At 35.3% G+C, this 21,372-nt stretch overlaps 2 protein-coding genes across 3 annotated transcripts in view; one reads left to right on the forward strand and one right to left on the reverse strand.

Moving 5' to 3' along the window:
* LOC135124348 (protein jagged-1b) overlaps nt 1-21,372 on the reverse strand; it is a 201,443-nt gene that overhangs the window by 5,108 nt on the left and 174,963 nt on the right. Inside the window, exons 8-11 of the mRNA XM_064049350.1 lie at nt 19,798-19,911; nt 19,245-19,457; nt 13,024-13,151; nt 12,532-12,685 (exon numbers count right to left, since the gene is read on the reverse strand). Of these exons, the coding sequence (XP_063905420.1) occupies nt 12,532-12,685; nt 13,024-13,151; nt 19,245-19,457; nt 19,798-19,911 (609 nt within the window). The remainder of the gene's footprint in view (nt 1-12,531; nt 12,686-13,023; nt 13,152-19,244; nt 19,458-19,797; nt 19,912-21,372) is intronic.
* Nucleotides 599-21,372, forward strand: part of LOC135124354 (senecionine N-oxygenase-like) — a 433,910-nt gene continuing 413,136 nt past the window's right edge. For both annotated transcript variants that reach the window (XM_064049363.1, XM_064049364.1), the window contains exon 1: nt 599-738. The gene's annotated coding sequence lies outside the window, so the exon portion shown is untranslated. The remainder of the gene's footprint in view (nt 739-21,372) is intronic.

A 21,372-nucleotide genomic window follows, 5' to 3' on the forward strand; every position in this document is an offset into this window, starting at 1 on the left:
TCATGGATAAACTAAAATTAATATATGTGAATTGTTAAAGTACAGGTAAAGAAGCATGGATGGATGCGTTTTTAGTGACTTTTTCATATAATTTTTTTTTGAACACGTCATCAACCTTTTAGCAGGGACACTACTAACAACAGTACTGTATCCTCAAATTTTCGAGAAAATGGGATGGGTAATGAAATATATCGCCTCATTGATTAATTTTCAAAAACAACAACAAACAATTCTAAAAAATGATGGGGATGATTGGCCAAATTTTGATTAGTGTTTTATCATCTACTCGATATTCTTAAAATACCGGGTGTCTGGAAAATGGCGGATCAACTCTTCAGTATGTTCCGGGGTTTCGGGAGCAACTCCTCGAGTTTTCGATTTTTCCCATTTTCATTTTTCGATTTGCAATTTTTTGACTTAACATTTTTGCATTTTTTAGACTTTGTTCGTTTTCGTTTCCTTAATTTTTCAATTTCTCATTTTTTTTATTTTTCAACTTTTGGATTTTTTAATCTTCGCCAATTTTTAGAACTTAGGTACGATTTTTCGAATTTACAAAATTTCGGTTTTTCAATTTGTGATTTTTTTATGTTTTACTTCCCGAGCGTAAGCAAAGGAAGTATTGTAATCGAGTCCGTCGGCCGACTCTCTACTTTTACGTTTTCTCGATCTTTCATGACCCCTAGAAGACGAAGAAATAGGTCTCCCATTTCCGTCTGTCTGTCCGTCTGTCCGTCTGTCCGTCTGTCCGTCTGTCCGTCTGTTGTCACGGATTTTTATTAGACAGATAATCTCCGAAAGTACTCGACCGATTGTTGTGAAATTTTGTACTTATATTAAGAATATCATGTAGATGGTAAAACGCTAACCAAAATTTGTCGAATCATCCCCACCACTAAAGCGATGACGTCACTTCAAAATTGTACATAGTAAATGGGTTTTCAATTGTATAAAATAACATAGTCCTACACATGTAGTTTACAACTCTGAATCGACTTTTCACCCGAAACGTCCAGATTTTTGGAAAAAAAATCAAAATTATAAAACAACATTTTGAAATTTAATTTTTAATCTGCTAACCAGAATGCTTTGAAATGTTGCAGATGTTTTAAGGCTATAAAGAGCATCATAAATCTTTAGTCAAAAAATATTTGCTTATCCCCTCCAAAAACTTGATGACGTCAGCTCAAAAGTTTGTGGAATAAATCATATCTAAAATGTACAAAATATGATGAGTCTGTACTTGTGAACTATCACTCCATTAATATTTTTTGGATTTGCATATACAGGGTGACTCAAAAAAATTAATGAATGCGTAAATATATTTTATTGATTTAATCAGGAACTACAAAACCGAATGCTCTGAAATCTTGCAGATGTTTTAAGGTCATAAAGAGCATAATAAATGTTTAGTCAAAATATATTTGCTTATCCCCTCCAAAAACTTGATGACGTCAGCTCGAAAGTTTGCCGAATAAATCATATCTAAAATGTACAAAATATGATGAGCCTGTACTTGTCATTTATCACTCCATTCATATTTTTTGGATTTGCATATACAGAGTGACTCAAAAAAATTAATGAATGCGTAAATTTATTTTATTGATTTAATCAGGAACTACAAAACCGAATGCTTTGAAATCTTGCAGATGTTTTAAGGTTATAAAGAGCATAATAAATTTTTAGTCAAAATATATTTGGTTATCTTCTACAAAAAACTGATGACGTCAGCTCAAAAGTTTTCCGAATAAATCGTATCTAAAATGTACAAAATATGATGAGTCTGTACTTGTGATTTATCATTCCATTCATATTTTTGGATTTGCATATGCAGGGTGACTCAAAAAAATTAATGAAGGCGTGAATTTATTTTATCGATTTAATCAGGAATTACAAAACCGAATGCTTTGAGATCTTGGGAATATTTTAAAGTTATTATAAGCATGGTAAACTTTTGTTCAAAATGTATTTGTTCATCCCTCCTAAAAAAATTGATGACGTCACCCTTAAATTTTGCTGAATAAATCCTATCTAAAATGCAAAAAATATGATGAGTTTGTACTTGTGATTTATCATTCCATTCATATTTTTTAGATTTTCTTAAGAGGTGGTTCAAAAAAATTAATGAAGTCAATTTATTTTATTGATTAAATTAAAGGCAACACTTATTATTAGTATTACACCCCAACCAACCCAATTTGGTAGACACAAAATTTGTTAAAGGAAAAACTCGGTTGAAACATAAGGGTAGCACGCTTATTTATATCGACTTTAACATTACAGACCTGCATTTGTTTTATGCGTTCACTTGATTCCGCGAATGTGAAATAGACATGTTTATAATCAACCAATTGTGAATTTCACCGTCAAGAATTAAAATAAAACCCAATGTTTTATATAATAAGCGGAAGTCGAAGCAATAAAACCGACGGTCGTTTTGTTTACAGTTTCTGTGTTTGGCTCTCACGTATGCTGTTACGCCTGTCATCTTAAATTAACAATGTTTATACATACACGATTTTCAGTTGCCTCTGATACGTAGGTATACGTGAGTAAATTGTTTCGTTATTTTATTGATTATTACAAATCAATATTCAAACGACCCAATTCATTTTCCCGAAAATTTGAGAATATAATAATTTTATTCTTAGTATTACACTACATCTATCCCAACTGATATACGTGTCCTTGCAAAAATGTTGATGACGTCATCGCAATTTTTTTTAAAATTCCCACTACAAAAATGTAATGAGAAAAAAAACACAATAGGCATGCAGTCGTCAAGTTTCCGACAGCGAGGGAAGTACTGTCTAAACTCTTTAGACCAATTTTTTTTTTCTATTTTACCATTTTACTGTATTGCAATTTTAGGGTTTTCTCAGTTTGTCTAAATTTTCGATTTTCTAATTTTTTGGTCTTGCATGTTTCAATTCTACAATGTTTTCATTTTCCAATTTTTGGAATTTTCAGGATTTTTCATTTTTTGCAAATTTTCAATATTACAATTTTCGATTTTACAATTTTTCGTTTTTTCAATTTTTCGGTTTTTCAATTTCGTGACCTAATTTTTCGATTTCTCTCTTCGGTTCTTTCATTTTTTCGAATTCTTAATGGTTCGATTGTATCAGTTTTGGGAGTTTTCAATTTTATGATCCTTCAATTTTTCTATTTCTCGATATTTCCATGTTTTAGTTTAGTTTTTTTAACTTTTTTTTTGTTGGATGCTTCAATTTTTTTTTTCATTCCTGGAATTTTCGATTTTAGATTTTTCAAATTTTCGATTTTTTATACTGGTTTTTCCATAATTTAGTTTCGGAATTACTTAATTTTTGGAATTCTCGATTTTTCGATTTCTCAGTTTTCCTATTGTAAACTGAAAGACTGAAAAATTGAAAAAACGGGAAATCAAATGAAAATACATATACCTATTCGGAAAATTGCGAATTGAAAAATTTTAAAATTCTAGTTGTTTTGTAGCCCGTCACATCTTCGAAAAAACGTAAAATTCATAAAAAAACGTTATTTTATAAAAGTAAAAGTGGTAAAACTGCATGCACCTAATACGTGAATATCTCGGGCTTACTTTTTGATTTCTTAGTGACGATGATGACTGAAATCGACCTTTTATTTTTTTAGGACAATAACCATAACAATCAGTAGTTATTAATCATTGTGCATTATTATTAATAAAACAAGCTGTTATTTTTCATTAATAAATAAACCAAAAAAAAAAAAAAAAAACATTTAATAAGACACTAAAAAAAGAGCGGGTGGGTGGGCGGGGTTAGTATTTGCTAAGATAAGACTGATTTTGGCAAATGACATAATCTCTAAGAACTTTAATTAAATTATTATAAGAAAAAGACACCAGAGGCTCCAAAGGAATACCTAGAACCTCAAGATTGTTTTAAATTATGAAAACTTTGACAACTTTTCATACGTCAAACATTTTTAACTGCTTACTCGATTTTTGCTGATTTGTACCTTCGCTTTATATCAGGCAAACATTGTTGTTAAATGGAATTTTATCAAATTATTACAAAAACAACACAACCATATCTTTGTAAATTCTAACTGAAATGGTAATTCACGACGGATGAGTGAGCTTTTCGTTGACATGTTGGGATTCGCGTACTCGGCTACTTGTAGCCTCAAAACTAACTTCCCTTAATTGTGGCGCCATCTGTTGAGCATTTACGTAACAAGAAGTTACATTGCGGCTTATGAAAGAAGATAAAACACGGGATGTATTAATTTCCTAGCGTAAATAAACAATCCGTGATAAGTGTGATGGATTCTGTGTACTCATAACATCGTCACATTGTCACTATTCCCACTGCAGTGCTTTACGCTTAATGCAGGTATCACTCAATAACAAGTTTCTCCTGTTCTTAAGCAGATTCTACAAACTACAAAATTATGATATGTTCTTCTTCAATATTTCAGGCGTATTTGGCAAAAATTTCAGGACAAACCAAGTTGTAGTTTTTCTACAACTTTTCTAATTTATTTCGGAAATCTATCCATTAAAAAAGTGCCACTAAAAGTTGTGTCGAAAATTCGGACCGTGACAGCTAGAAGACGGAATTATCAACAGACGTTAATTTAAGTTTGGGTGCATTGTTCGCGAAACTGGCAATCGAAATCGGCACAATGGAAGCAAAGAGAATGGAGTTTAATTAAAAATTAAAGTCCACGACGAAAAAATCATGTCCATCGAACACCGCACAAGTAAATGAACCGTGAAAAAGCTCTCCGACAAAGGATTCGCTGAAAAATATTTAGTCTTCGTATTTTTGTCCGTCCGATGCCTTATTTGCCGTCCATATTGTCCGATGATGCGCGATAACCCGAAAAAAATCCCGATTCAAATCGATGAAATATTACGTCACAACAATGGGAATGAAAAGCAGTTTTTCTTTTGTACGTTAGACGGCGATGCAAGTCACCGTAGCGCGAGTCATGTATTTGGTTCGATACAATACCGCTGATGAAAGATATCAATGCAGCTATCGGTAATCTGATCTCTATTTAGAACTTATTACCAGCAGAGAGATGAGCTGGTCGGTTGTTGTGGGTGTTTGTAATTTAGCAGGAATATTTATGTTGCCAGCCCTGGCAATTTCGCCAGTAAACACTGCGTGGGCCCCCACGATTTCTACGACGACTCAATAACATAACAGTATTGCAAATCGGAGCTGTCAAAGACGATCTACAACGAGGAATCGGCGTAACTGTTGTTTTAGACGGTTGGTCACGTTTGTGTCAAGTGTCGGAGGAAGCGATTCGGGCGGGAAATCCGACACGGTTGCCAACAGTGGGAAAGCGGAACGGCCTAAACAGAATCCCGCGTTTTTTCTCCAACAACCTGACATTCAAATCGCTTTGTAGAAAACCTTATAAGTGTTCTTGCTTTCCAGCGAGGGTGGCCATCGGCAAGACATAGAAGACACAAAGCATGACGCACTGGATCGCGTCAATTAAACACTTTATGAACGGTAGATAAGTGAGAGAGCCGGCCGACCGGTCCGGCTCCATTTCTGCCTCAGCAGGATACAGGAGCCCCCCGGAGCGAACGCCCCCCACTTCAGCTATCTTGAAAATTACCTGTCAACCGGAGCGTCATCCGCCAAGATTCATGCACAATATTAACACTGTTCCTCGCGACTTGGGCCAAGTTTAAAAACAGCATTACTCACCTGCATGATATGTTCCCAGCAATTATTCTATGGACCGCGTTAGAGCCGTTTTGCTCGTTTTACCTAGCTCTAACATCCGGAAACGTAAATAAATAACGACGAGGCTCTAAAACGAAAATAAACGCGGCTTAACAGGGTCACGGTTTACCATTTTTATGACCCCCATAACCGAGTGAAGCGACTGAGTTGCGAGCTAGATTTTGATTAATGTTTTTCAGGTACTCATTCAAATTGGTCCAGAGTTTGACAGAGCTTCCCCCAAGTAGTTCTTGTAAATTAAAAGTTGTTCGTTGTTTGCTTTTAATTATTTATTTTATTGGCCGTTTTCATTATTCAAAGAGCAAATTTATCGGGTTAGGGGCCAATTTCAGGTTGGCTTTGTGTCGCCGCAAACTGAATTTTCCGCATACCGATACCAATAAGATTGATTTACCCGCAAATTTACGTATCGCATTAACTTGAAATTGAACCGTTTGTCGATAATTAAGCCACAATTTTTTATTTGACAATACTACAATTGCAACGACTTGCTTTTGGGGATAATTTAATCGGTTCCATTCTTTTGTGCCACTTTATGCATTTGTCATTTTATAATAATTCAACATTTTGAGATAACGTTATCAATTAAAAAAAAAAATGATTCTGTGAACATTTTTTTAGAAAATTTCTACATTTTTAAAAAATTGGTTGAAGTTTATTTCGACAGAACTTCCCTCGCTTCTGAAGTACAAGTTCAAAAATCCCGCTTCTATGAAAAATTATACAACTAGGTTCTGCGATATAAAATATATTTAAAGCAGATAACCAACGAAAAAATGACCTCTCAGCAATAATAACAAGCTTTTACTTCAAGTGTTTATACATAGGAAGAAATCAGGTAATCAAGAGGAAAGTCTTTTCTTTATTCCTTTTTTAGCAGCAAACAGTTAATGCATAAATTGCAAAAAATGAACGAAATGCAAAATGTTCATGTAGCTTTACTAAAATACCAAAAACCAAATTTTTATTGAAAGCTTTAAGATGGCATCAAATTAAATTTGGATCTACCGCCTTCCTTACAGAGGATTTGATGATTTTGGTGTTTTGAGAATTGGAGCATTTTGGTGTTTTGAGGATTTTTGTTTTTGAGGGTCCACGAAAAACGAAATCTTCATTTAAAGCTTTAAAATGGCACCAAATTAAATCTGGATCTATCGCCTTCGTTACAGAGGATTTTGGAGTCTTGAGGATTTGAAGATTTTAGGATTTTGGTGTTTTGAGGATTTGACGATTTCGGAGTTTTAGAATTTCAGGATTTTTGTGTTTCGCCGATTTGAGGATTTTGGTGTTTTGAGGATATGAGCATTTTGGTGCTTTGAGGATTTTATGTTTTGAGAATTTGACGATTTTGGTATTTAGAGGATTTAAGGATTTTGGTGTTTTGAGGATTTGAAGATTTTGATGTTTTGAGAATTTGACGATTTTGGTGTTTTGAGGATTTAAGATTTTGGTGTTTTGAGAATTTGACGATTTTGGTGTTTTGAGTATTTGAGGATTTTGGTGTTTTGAGGATTTGAGGATTTTGGTGTTTTGAGGATTTGAGGATTTTGGAGTCTTGAAGATTTGAAGATTTTAAGATTTTGGTGTTTTGAGGATTTAAGGATTTTGGTGTTTTGAGGATTTGAAGATTTTGGTGTATTGATAGATAGATAGATAAGTTTATTGCACAACAGTACAAACGGTTAGTTAACAGTGTATACCTACTGATAATTAACTTAACTAACCCAAGAATAAAACAAATAAAATCATACATCAAACACAATAAAAAAGGAACACAAATTTAAAATTTATTAAAAGAAATGCCTAAGTCGGTACCTCGTAAAATATCAAAAATTAGCTGCTTTTTAATGACTTGAGGAGTATTGAGGATTTAAAGATTTTGGTGTTTTGAGGATTTGAAGATTGTGGTGTTTTGAGAATTTGACGATTTTGGTGTTTTGAGGATTTAAGGATTTGAAGATTTTAGTGTCTTGAGGTCTTGAGCATTTTGGTATTTTGAGGATTTTTTTTTGTGGATATGAGGATTTTGGTGTTTTGAGGATTTTTGTTTTTGAGGATTTGAGGATTTTGGAGTCTTGAAGATTTGAAGATTTTGGTGTTTTGAGGATTTGAAGATTTTGGTGTTTTGAGGATTTAAGGTTTTTGGTGTTTTGAGGATTTGAAGATTGTGGTGTTTTGAGAATTTGACGATTTTGGTGTTTTGAGGATTTAAGGATTTTGGTGTTTTGAGGATTTAAGGATTTGAAGATTTTAGTGCCTTGAGGTCTTGAGCATTTTGGTATTTTGAGGATTTTTTTTTGTGGATATGAGGATTTTGGTGTTTTGAGGATTTTTGTTTTTGAGGATTTGAGGATTTTGGAGTCTTGAAGATTTGAAGATTTTGGTGTTTTGAGGATTTGAAGATTTTGGTGTTTTGAGGATTTAAGGTTTTTGGTGTTTTGAGGATTTGAAGATTGTGGTGTTTTGAGAATTTGACGATTTTGGTGTTTTGAGGATTTAAGGATTTTGGTGTTTTGAGGATTTGAAGATTGTGGTGTTTTGAGAATTTGACGATTTTGGTGTTTTGAGGATTTAAGGATTTGAAGATTTTAGTGTCTTGAGGTCTTGAGCATTTTGGAATTTGGAGGATTTTTTTTGTGGATTTGAGGATTTTGGTGTTTTGGGGATTTTTGTTTTTGAGGATTTTGGAGTCTTGAAGTTTTGAAGATTTTGGTGTTTTGAGGATTTGAAGATTTTAAGATTTTGGTGTTTTGAGGATTTGTGTTTTTGAGGATTTGAGGATTTGAAGATTTTGGTGTTTTGAGGATTTAAGGATTTTGGTGTTTTGAGGATTTGAAGATTGTGGTGTTTTGAGAATTTGACGATTTTGGTGTTTTGAGGATTTAAGGATTTGAAGATTTTAGTGTCTTGAGGTCTTGAGCATTTTGGTATTTTGAGGATTTTTATTTTTGAGGATTTGAGGATTTTGGAGTCTTGAAGATTTGAAGATTTCGGTGTTTTGAGGATTTAAGGATTTTGGTGTTTTGAGGATTTGAAGATTTTGGTGTCTGAGGTCTTGAGCATTTTGGTGTTTTGAGAATTTGACGATTTTGGAGTCTTGAAGATTTGAAGATTTTGGTGTTTTGAGGATTTGAAGATTTTGTGTCTTAAGGTCTTGAGCATTTTGGTGTTTTGAGGATTTTTGTTTTTGAGGATTTGAGGATTTTGGAGTATTGAAGATTTGAAGATTTTGGTGTTTTGAGGATTTAAGGATTTTGGTGTTTTGAGGATTTGAAGATTTTGGTGTCTGAGGTCTTGAGCATTTTGGTGTTTTGAGAATTTGACGATTTTGGTGTTTTGAGGATTTTTGTTTTTGAGGATTTGAGGATTTTGGAGTCTTGAAGATTTGAAGATTTTGGTGTCTTAAGGTCTTGAGCACTTTGGTGTTTTGAGGATTTTTGTTTTTGAGGATTTGAGGATTTTGGAGTCTTGAAGATTTGAAGATTTTGGTGCTTTGAGGATTTAAGGATTTTGGTGTTTTGAGGATTTGAAGATTTTGGTGTCTGAGGTCTTGAGCATTTTGGTGTTTTGAGAATTTGACGATTTTGGTGTTTTGAGGATTTTTGTTTTTGAGGATTTGAGGATTTTGGAGTCTTGAAGATTTGAAGATTTTAGGATTTTGAGAACTTGAGGATTTTTGTGTTTTGAGGATTTTAGGACTTTAGGACTCTGTGACTATATTTTTGGAATCAGCACGTTTTTGTGGATTTTTAAATTTTTTCCAATGCTTTTCCAGATCAATTTGTCACCAATCAATTACTAGTAATTGATAATCATGCGTCTAATGTTATTATAACGAAAAGTGGTTCCAAATATAAAAAAAGTACTAGGCATTTAAGTTGTAATTTTAAATAGGGGAATTTATTGATTAAAATTTGAGTTGGTAGCAATTTGACACTTAACACTGTTGACAGTTATTATGTTATTGTTTGTTAGTACTTCTTGTTAATTAAAAAAAACCGTCCAAACTTTATTGAGTGATGTTATTCACACTGTTAGAAAAAACGTATTTATTGAATTGTACAAAAAAAAAAAAAAAAAAAACAACTTTGGCGCCCCCAAGAAGCTTTTACATTTTTCCAAAAGACAGTTGGGACCCTCGAGAAGGTTTCACATTCTTAAATAAAAAGGGGCGTATTCTCACCTTTTCGAGAAAGTGGGAGTAATTTCATCAATAAAAAAAATAAACATAGAATTCTTTGAAATGACGTCATCAATTAGTTGGTGGGAATGATTACGTGTCTAATCAAAATGGATACAGACACCAAAGGGACAGACAGACAGATAAACGGAAATGAAGACCACTTTTTTCTATTCTAGGGGTCATGAAACGTCGAAAAAATATAAAAGTGGCCATTCGTCCGATGGACTCGATTCTGTACTTCCTTTACGCTCGGGAAGTAAAAATAGTCAGTGGTGTCCCTGAGAAGCTAAATTATTACGAAAAATGTTGTCAATAAAATATGAGTTTAAAGATTTTCTGTGATCACTAATGTCTGTGCATAATTGCAAAATCCATATTTTCCCACAAAAATCTACCATTTTAAAAATGTTTTATGTTTCTCGTTATGAAAAGAAAACTATGTACATTAAAAAAAAACGCAAAATATAAGCCCCGCCCACCCACCCTGTCTCAAATGTGATGATTTTTTTATTCGTTGTGAACCGGGAGGCGGAGTTTAATTGCAATCGTCATTTTTTTTCAATAAATTACGATATGAAACATGTTCTTCAATTATTGTGTTGTTCAAACAAAGCTGCAAGTATTAAGTAAATAAGAAAGCCAAATTTTTTCATTCGTTGTCAGACCAAAGGGCGGAACATAATTGCAAAATACATATTTCCATAAAAAAATTTACCATTTTAAACATGTTTTATGATTCTTTTGTGAAAAGACGGCTATGTATATTTAAAAAAATGTAAATTATAAGCCCCGCCCTCTCTCAGTTGATGATTTTTTTATTCGGCATGAGCCGGGAAGCGGAGATTAATTGCAATCTTCATTTTTCTACAAGAAATTACCATGTGAAACATGTTCTTAAACAGTTGTGTTATTCTAAGAATACTATAATAATTAATTTTGATTTATTTTCCCGTGGAGGCGAGTATTATGCAAAAAGATAAGTAAGTCAAAGTTTAAGCCCCACCTAGACCCGCTCCGATCTCAATTGTGACGAATTTTTCATTCGTTGTCAGACCGAGGGGCGGAGCATAATTGTACTTCACTTCATATCGATCTGCGGATTTTGCAGCAAATTTGCAGTTGCGTTATTTACAATTTTTTTAACATGTACACGAATTTCCATTTCTTAAATTCAACTTTGAATTTCAAAATCGAGCCCTAACCAGTTAACAAATTGACATTTGACGTTTTTAGTGATAAATTCAATACCAACATAATTTCGCTTAAGTAATATACCTTTTCACCAAACAGTTCTGTTGAAGTCACACCAGTAAATAAACATTTATCCAAATTTCGGCTCGAGGTCACATTTGTCATATGACGTAGCTGTCTGGGCTGCACTAACGTTAAAATTAGCGGTATTGATTATAAATAACGAAACTCATCATTACTAATCTGCCTCATGGCAAACATTTTTTGTTTTTAATTTGGACGGTGGGAATGCAAGCCTCTGACAGGTCGCCGGGTTGTTGAATCCCGCAAGATTAAAACCGGACAATCCAATAACATCGGTAGAGATCTGCATGTTGCTGACTAATAGAGTCAATCTGTTACGGCGGCGCGACTATTATGCGTTTTCCGCTGGTGTAAACGTCGTTATTTGGATTATGAGTGCATTTTCAATTCATAATCCTTTTGACACGAGAAATGCAGTACCATTTCAGGCATTTTTACCTTATTTTCATTATTGGTTGCAATCTGGCTTTTTATTGCGCCACAAGACACGATAATGAACTTGCTTTCAGTCAGACATACAATAAACATTTCTAGTTTAATTGGAAATAAAATTCTAACGGGCATAAAAATATATTCGCGTATACGTCATTAAAATAAAACAAGCTGGCATGTCGTACCTGTTCGTGTGAGGTACTATAAAAGTGTAAAGTATTTCGCAAAAAAGTACGACTTTATTTGATGTTCACAAGGAAGTCAGCGAAACCTGGTTCTACAAGCAATAACTGCAACACCTCTAACGATAAAATCTCGTGCTCTTCCCACCACGTTGGGTGTAGAGCGTTTTTATGTATTGCGGGTTGCGGGAAATAAAAGTCGCTTTTCACCGTTTCCTGATTCCACAACTTCTTTTATTCATTCAACTGGCAAAAATAAAACGCACAGATCAAAGTAATTACGCGTTTCACGTTTCTCGCAAGAACAATTTACGGAACTCCTCGGCTATCAGTTATTTCCTTAAACAAAGAACTCGTTTGAAACCGCGGGTGATAATCTTGTTCCATTAATTTCGAAATTTGCATACTGCAAACTTGGATGCAGTTGTCTCGTTTAAAAGTGGGTTGGCGACTCAATCACTTTACGGCGTCGACTTGAGTATTGAAGAGTTTTCAAGACAGAAAGCGAAATGTTCGTAACATAAATAAACCTGTTCGTAAGTGGTAATGTCATTAATTACAATTGTCTCGAGATAAATCACCGCGAAAAGAATGGGCAAGGAATGTTTACGCGCTTAGATGTTATAACAACAAAAATAAGAAAAGCGAGGTCATTGTGAAACCTGGAATAACTCCAGATAACATATCTGGTAGTAAGTTCCGCATATTGACAAGAACTTACCGTCGTCACATGGCGGGCTGTCACACAGGAGTTTGCTTTGGCTACAATTCTTGCCTTGCCACCCCTCAGGGCAGTGGCAGTAGTAGTCGGTCTGGGTGTTGAAGCAAGAAGCTCCGTTTTGACAAGGGTCCGGGTTGCAGTGGTTGTAGTCGTTCTAGAAGACACACATACATAAGAATACAGTTCTGGGCAGGTCAGATCAGAATGAAAACAATTACAAAATGATGAAAACACAATTTTCAGGTGGCTGCGCTGTCATTCCCCCGTAGTTGCGGCTTTATTGAAAGGCAGCCGATTATGTAGTTAAATGTCGCCACGGGCGTCTCTTCTCATTGCTGCTTGCACTATAAACGACGGCTAAATGATTTGTTCGCCGAGAGAAATGAGTAAATGCCGGTCATTATCTCTAATGTCTGCTCGTTATTATCGTTTATTTAAGCTGGTGTGATCACGGACATTAGCGGGTTGTAACAATGTTCCTGGGGAAGTTACCTCGCATTCGTGGCCGGTGAATCCCACAGGACAGATGCATCGGTATCCGTTGACTTGGTCCACGCACTCGCCGCCGTTTTTGCAGGGGTTGGAGGCGCAGTCGTCGATGTCAGTGCGGCAGTCACGACCTGAAAAGAAAAAACAAATCAGTTTAAAGATGGAACGCTAGACGATCAGTTTCTAGCATAATCGACACAATTTATTCTTCCGGGCGACCTGCATAAAATCGAATCCGTTGTGATGAATTAGAAGAATCGGCCGAGTTTAAATATCGTCGCGCTCCTAGCGGCAAGACCCTGAACTAACCATTCAATAATTTGTGGTATATTTGGATTTTAATAAAGATATTAGTATTTAAATAAATTCTACTAACCATTAATTAATATGACAGTGGCCTTTAAAATACCATACTTCGTCAGTGTGAGGATTTTCAAGCGATTCTATGATGTTAAACACAGAAAAAGGACAAAACAGAAGACAGAGGTGTTTTTTACGATATTTCTCCCATTTCCGTCTGTCTGTCTGACTGTCTGTCGGTCTGTTCGCCGTTAATGCTTGTCACTAACCATGTGATGACGTCATTGCAAAATTGTACACAGTAAATGTGCTTTAAATTTTATAAAATAGCATACTCTTACGTATCCGTGTTGATTTTTTGCCCGAAACATCCAAATTTTGGAAAAAAAGTATGACGAAATTTTGCAATTCAATTTTGAAACTGCAAAACCGGATTCTCTAAAATTTTGCAAAAGTTATCATAACCATGGTAAACTGTTAATCAAAATTTATTCGTTTACCGCCTCCCAAAAAATGGATGACGTCTCTGAAGAACGGCTCAAAACATTTTGGTAAAAATTTTATAAATTTGGACCAATTTTTTTAATAAAACCTGAATGTGCTCGCTGCGCTCGCCTTCTAAAAGCTGTTTCTTTAGTATAGTTTACTTCAGAAATATTCAAGAAAATATTTTAGCGAAATTGTTTGGGATCATTTATAAAAATAATTGTACATTTTCGGAAATTCACCCTTAGAATACGCGATAAATAAATTTTTTGTTATAATTTAGCTGCTCAGGGACAACAGTGAATCATTTTTAATAACACCTACACACGCTCGCTGCGCTCGCATTGTAAGCGATTTCTTTATGCATTAAGTCTTCATAAAAAATAAATTTAAATGATATATTACTGAAATGATATTAAGCCCGACTTAAAGAAATGAATACGGCTCCTCATGCAATGGAAGAGGCGTCAGTTGTTAAAATAAAAGTGTTGTTTTCTACAAAATTTGGATACTGTAACACTGATGGCTCTACTAAAGCATTTATCAATGTTTCAAAAGAGTTTGGATACTCCACGTTCCAACTAAATTGCACATTTCTATTGCTCAATATATTTATTGGTGCCGCTTTATTAGCAAAATTTTATAAAGTAAAGTTTTATTTTTGTAAAGTTTTTCTCTTCTTCGTTTCCTATTTTTTCTCAAAACAATACGATAATGCTTCAAACATATTTCACTCTGTAATTTCTTGTACAGAACTATGGACTTTGCAGTTAAGCTCCACCCCTCGGTCTCACGACGAATAAAAAATTCATCACAATTGAGATCGGGCGGGTGGGTGGGGCTTATCAATTTCAATAATAAAATACTTAAATATCAAATGATGAATTTGATGTTAAAATTATGTTTTAAGTATTATGTTGTTGAAAGTAAAGTCTATACATTACGAAAAAGAAATGAATGATTAAGCCCCGCCCACCCACCCACCCCTGTCTCAATTGTGATGAATTTTTCATTTATTGTCACTTAGAAGGACGTAGCTTAATTACAAAATCCACATTTCTTTAGAAAATTTTACTATTTCTTTTTAAATCTAGAAACAATTTTTTAACATTATCAATTTTTTGGCCGGAATAAACAGATAAATTTTGGTTAACAATTTACCATGCTTAAAATAACTTTAAAACGTCTGCAAGATTTCAAAGTATGTATTCAGTTTTGCAATTCTTGATTTATTCAATAAAATACACTGACTGATTTTTTTTTTAATGACCTCGATTGTGGTGATTTTTTTTATTCGTCGTGAACCAAGGTCTGGAGCTTAACTGCAAAATCCTTATTTCTCTACGCGAAATCAAAAACATGTTTTTGAGTGTTGCTCAAAGAATACTATGTATATTAAGAAAAACAGGCAACTTATACATCCCGCCCACCCACCCCTTCTCGGTTGTGAAGATTTATTTTTTATTCGTCGTAAGCCAAGAAGGTGGAGCTTAACTGCAAAATCCTTATTTCTCTACGAGAAATTAAAAACATGTTTTTGCGTGTTGCTCAAAGAATACTATGTATATTAAGAAAAACAGGCAACTTATAAGCCCCGCCCACCCACCCTATCTCATTTGTGATAATTTATTTTTTTTCCTAGAAACTTAAAACACGTTTACAATATTAAATTTTTGTAACGTGTTTTAAGTGTCTAAGAATAAAAGAAATCACCACAATTGAGATGGGGTGGGTGGGCGGGGCTTATATTTTGCCTTCTTTTCACAACATGGATCTTAAACCATGTTTGAAGTGGAAAATTTGTATAAAGAAATGCCGATTTTGCAATTAGTCTCCACCTCTTAAGAATTGCAAAATCTATATTTCCTTGCAAAAATATACCATTTTAATCATGTTTTAAATATCCTGTTGTCGAAATAAGTCTGCACATATTGAGAAAAAAAGTCAAAATGTAACCCCGCCCACCCACCCTATCTCGATTGTGATGATTTTTTTATTCGTCGTGAGCCAACAAGGTGGAGCTTAAACTTTGGCTTCGTTTTTCTACTAAAGAAAACTACACATATTAATGTGTAGTTTTCTTTCAACCACACGATACTTAAAACATGGTGTTTTCTTGTAGAGAAATATGAACTTTGTAGATAAGCTCCACCCCTCGATCTCACAACGAATAAAAAATTCATTAGAATTGAGATCGGGGCGGGTGGGTGGGGCTTATCCTTCGATTTTCTTAGTACATACACATAATTTTCTTTCAACTATAAAATAATTAAAATATGAAATGGTAAACTTGAGATTTATGTTTTAACTATCCTGTTGTTGAAAAGAAGCCAATAATTAATCCCCACCCCTACCTCAGTTGTGATGAATTTTTTATTCGTTGTCAGATAGAAGGGCGGAGTTTAACTGCAAAATCCATATTTTTCTACCAAAATTTACCATTTTAAACCCGTTTTAGGTTTCTTCTGCTTCTTCTTTCGATCTTCTTTTACTTTTAAGAGAATAAAAATATTCTTTCCCTACTTTTTCTCAAAATAGTCTATTTTCTATAATACGATCATGTCTCAAACATGGGTTTTGCAGTTAAGGTGGAGCTTAATTGCAAAATCCTTATTTCTTTACGGGAGATTAAAAGCATGTTTTTGAGTGTTGCTCAAAGAATACTGTGTATATTAAGAAAAAAACACAAAATATAAACCCCGCCCACCCACCCCTTCTCAATTGTGATGATTTTTTTTATTCGTCGTGATTCAAGAAGGTGGAGCTTAACTGCAAAATCCTTATTTTTCTACTCAAAAACATATTTTTGAGTGTTGCTTAAAGAATACTATGTAGGTATATTAAGAAAAAAAGGCAAAATAAAAACCCCGCCCCCTCCACCTCATCTCAGTTGTGATGATTTTTTTATTCCTAGAAACTTAAAACACGTTTAAAGTGGTAAATTTTGTAACGTGTTTTAGGTTTCTAAGAATAAAAAAATCATCACAATTGAGATGGGGTGGGTGGGCGGGGTTTATATTTTGCCTTTTTGTTTTAATGTGTGTAGACTTCTTTTCACAACATGGATCTTAAAACATGTTTGAAATGGAAAATTTGTATAAGGAAATGTCGATTTTGCAATTAGGCTCCACCCCTTAATAATTGTAAAATCCAAATTTCCTTGCAAAAATATACCATTTTAACCATTGTCCTGTTGTCGAAATAAGTCTACACATATTGAGAAAAAAAGTCAAAATATAGCTCCGCCCACCCACCCTATCTCGATTGTGATGATTTTTTTTATTCGTCGTGAGCCAAGAAGGTCTGGAGCTTAACTGCAAAATCCTTATTTCTCTACGAGAAATTAAAAACATGTTTTTGAGTGTTGCTCAAAGAATACTATGTATATTAAGAAAAAAAGGCGAAATATAATAAGAGTGATTTTGGCAAATGACATATTTAAAATATTTTTGGGGCAGTTTGTTGTTCAAAGTATTTTTGGAAAATTCTGACTTGACCTGTTTTTGAGTTAATTTTGGGACCCCGTTTTTTAATGTTCTAAGTATTCCTGTGGGGAAAGAATTTGAAACAGCTTTGGAGTCTCTAGTGTCTTTTTTTATAATAATTTAATTAAATTTCTTAGAAGATACGTCATTTGTTAAAATCCGTCTTATCTTAGCAGGTACTAGCCCCGCCCACCCACCCTCTATAAAAAATGAGGTTTTGAATATGCTATAACCGCTGTAAAGTAAAAAACAGAAGCATAAATAACACCCCTTGTCCTTCAGCGGTATCTGAACCTCAAGTGTTTATTTATGTTTATGCATCGAAAGAATGTTACGTAGAAATTAGTTTAATTTGAATGAGTTTGTCTTCTCAAAACAGGACTAAAATTATTATAAATTAAACCACAATCGAACAAAACGTTCTGAATATTATAATTCTTATTTTATCATCATTATATAAAGAAAATGGGGTGATAATTCTAGTGACGGCGTTAAAAAAAAAAAGGAAAGGTCCAAGTTCGTCATCGAACCATAATCGCAGTACCGCAGATCGCCATTATCTCCGAAACATCCACTAAGTCACGGAACCGTGTCGGGAATAAAACGTTATTATACCTTGCAAATGTTTTTCCTAAAATTTAAACGTTTAGCGAACGGGAAATAAAAAATGAATCCCGATTTGAACAATTTCAACCATTATGGCAGATAAAACACTGACTGTTTATGATCGGTTTTAAATTAGAGTCCGGTTCCGCAATATCAAATAAGAACTCGACGCGCGATAGTTTTATTAGTGGTAGCAAAAGGTGTGCCTTTGCCACTTTTCACTTAATTTAACTTTATAAGGAACCGTCTGGTCAAAAGTCGACTTCATAACCTTTTTGTTTCTCCTTTGCGTCATAACTGTTGTGTAAATGGCGAAGTTGTCCACTTGACCACTGAAAAATGTGCACTTTGTACGCCTATAATTTTGAGTGGTCGCAAATCTTGGCTTGATGGTAATAAAATGGAAATGTGTATGGGATTGCCTCAGTTTTGTACAAAAATATGAATCGAGACGATTATGTAATAAACCATTAAAAATCCTGTCTTCGGGTTTTTAAACGAACACAGTTCCTCTGTTTTGTTTTAATTTATGAATATGAAATTGTCATAATTTATGATAAATAACGCTTAAAATGTTAAATAAGCGGTGTGGCGACTGGTGAAGAAAAAACGTTATAGTTTACGAGATCTTGAATCTGGTTGCCTAGTTTGGTCTGTGTAAGAAAGAATCGATTCTCCTCCTCGGTACCGGTACGTTTTAATCAACCGGTGTCTTCGCTAACAGTATTCTATTAAACGCTAGTAGACGCATAATGTGGCTAAGAGGAAGTTCTAACCATGATAAAGTGTCAGTTTTTGTGAAGCCGCCGTGTAAGTAACGTGAATAGAATTGAAATGAAGATTTGAAGATTGATCGGAGGTCAGGTCGATCCTTCATTTCCAACCATCAATCTTACCGTCGAAGCCCGATCGCCATAAAATTGGCCATAAACGCGCTGAAAACCTCCAACGCCAACATGAAGTAGTCGGAAGGGAGTGTCAATAATTGTATAATGTCCATTTTGCACGAAATCGTGCACCACCGAATGCAAATGCACTTATCAACACCGCCAACATCTCTTTCTCTGTCGTTTTCCAAGAGGCGAGCCGTCGTGAGCGCAAAAGCAACGGTAATTTGCGTTAACATTCACACGTCAGAATGAATTTTAATGACGCATTCTTATTCCACGTTTCGCACGAAGAATTTCTGGACGGTCTAAGACGACGCACCGGAGGATCTTAGTTTATGTGTCGCTCTGACGAATCTGCTTATCTTTGATCAAGATCTGCAATCATAAAGATGAGCGGATTCGTTAAACGCGCGATTGTATTCAGACGGGATGCTGGAGTTTTTTTGCTAGTACGGACCTGTGTATCCAGGCTGACAGGCACAGTGGTAATCGTTGACCAAATCGATGCAGGTGGCGCCATGTTGGCATTGTCCCACACAATCGTTGATGTTCTGATCGCAGTTTTTTCCAGTCCATCCGACCCGGCATTTGCACCGGTAGTCGCCGACCAGGTTCACACAGGACATGGCGTTGATGCACGGGGACGGGGTGCGGAGGCACTCGTCGGCGTCTGAAACCACAAACACACTCAAAATCTACGAGATTCGAACCCAGGTATCCGGGACAGCCATCCCGAGAATCGGGTTTGCAACGATTTTTTGAGTTATCTCCGCAACTCTGGGTCTGACAAAAAATTTGTCAGAACCATTTCTGTAGACAATATGATTATCTACAACTGTTGTTAATAACTTTTCGGCGTATCATTAATAATAAGAAAGTTATGGCTGGAAGAAATAAAAAATTAGGGGACGAATACCTGTGTCTTTGTTATTAATGTTACCCGGAAAAGTTGTTAGTAAAAGTTGTGTACAATTGAAAAACAAACTCCATTCTTCTTCTGGTAGACTTACCGAACTGGCAGACATTTCCTTCCCACGCTGTTGGACAGTCGCACTTGAAAGAGTCCTCCAGATCGACGCACGTTCCACCGTTCTGACACGGAGCTGAGGCGCATTCATCAATGTCTGCAATAAAATAACGAAACAATAAGAACTGCACTTAGGTCAACTATTCCTATAAAATCAACGGTTGCCGTATCCGAGTGAAGCACGAAACAGATATATCATGTTAAGAAGACAGTAACTCGTAATTTTTTTCTTTTCCTTGTACTATCTAATCTAGCATCATGAGCCGGGAAATACCGCTGTCGCAAATAAAGCACGACGTATCATTCATTTTAGAGCTGTGATAGTCGGCTTCCATCAACGACGCTCATTGCTTGGATTATTTTCGCAGCGGTTGGCCGACCTGAGGCAGAAGACAACAAATTTCACCTTATCTTGCCAACCTAACCCCGAAAAATTGCAAATTCCGTTAACACCTGCTGCAATAATTGCTTACGAAACAAGATCGCCGCGATAACCGAATCGGTGCCCACATTTAACCATCTTTTTAATTTAATATAAATTGACTCTTACTTTGATACACGACCTTGATACATTTTTGCCCCAATCATATTTCGTTCGACAAGTCACGCCCTCTGCCGTAATAAATGTGCGCCGCTCCAAAATTGAGTTCCAGTGTTTTCGAGATAAGATCTTTTTTTTTGACACTTATGGCTTCTTACGCGGAGGCAAGCATCCATCATTGTTAGCAAAATTGCGCATAACTGCGTAATTTTGGAAAGTAAATCTTGTCGTGTCAGAGAGTAATTGGGGGATTTATCTGTTCGGGATTGGCCATATTTTAGGGACTACCTGTGCGGAAAGCAAGGTGACATTAGAGGTTGCGCCCCCTGCCGATAGAAAAAGACGGCCGTTCTGTCCGTATAAATCAGAGACGTACCCGGCAATTACGTCGCTCCCCCGCCCCGTTATTATATCTATTACTTGTAGGGAGCGCTGCGATCGCGGGGAGACTTAATTACGTCAGAACGCTGCGCTCAGCCACCTTTGACCCCGCATTCCACCAGTGCTGCCACCTATTCGGCACGATATACTCAATGTGCTCTTCCTATTCGTGATGGTCAATCCGAGATGGTTCAATTCGATCAACGACCAGAAATTAACAAGGAAAAAATGATTTTGACTCTATCTCTACTCTTAGTCAAGCTGGTGGTGGTACCCCGATTTAGGGGAATTTGGCGGCGCGTTTGTGCTAATGATAAATCATGACGTCGAAGGATCCCATTTTGTTGGTACAGCAATACCCATCATTTTCTGGGCATAATTGCAGGGTACGAGGAAACGTAGAAATGAAGTTCTAAAAACTTGGATGAGTAAATTAAATAATTTAATAAATAACAATTTTAAAAAACAGTAGACAACTACCATTTACTGAAGAAGTCGGGCCGTAGGATTCATTATGGTTGCCGGTAGAAACGCTTACCTTCTCGGTAGAAAAAAAACTCAATTAATTTAACTTCTCAGAAAATAACAGGTCTGTTGTTTGATGGCAACGTGAGAGGCGTGGTACGAAAACAACTC

Source organism: Zophobas morio, unplaced genomic scaffold, assembly GCF_036711695.1.
Source record: "Zophobas morio isolate AGI-343-1 ecotype UQ-CSIRO unplaced genomic scaffold, CSIRO_AGI_Zmor_V1 ptg000007l, whole genome shotgun sequence".
Taxonomy (NCBI): domain Eukaryota; kingdom Metazoa; phylum Arthropoda; class Insecta; order Coleoptera; family Tenebrionidae; genus Zophobas; species Zophobas morio.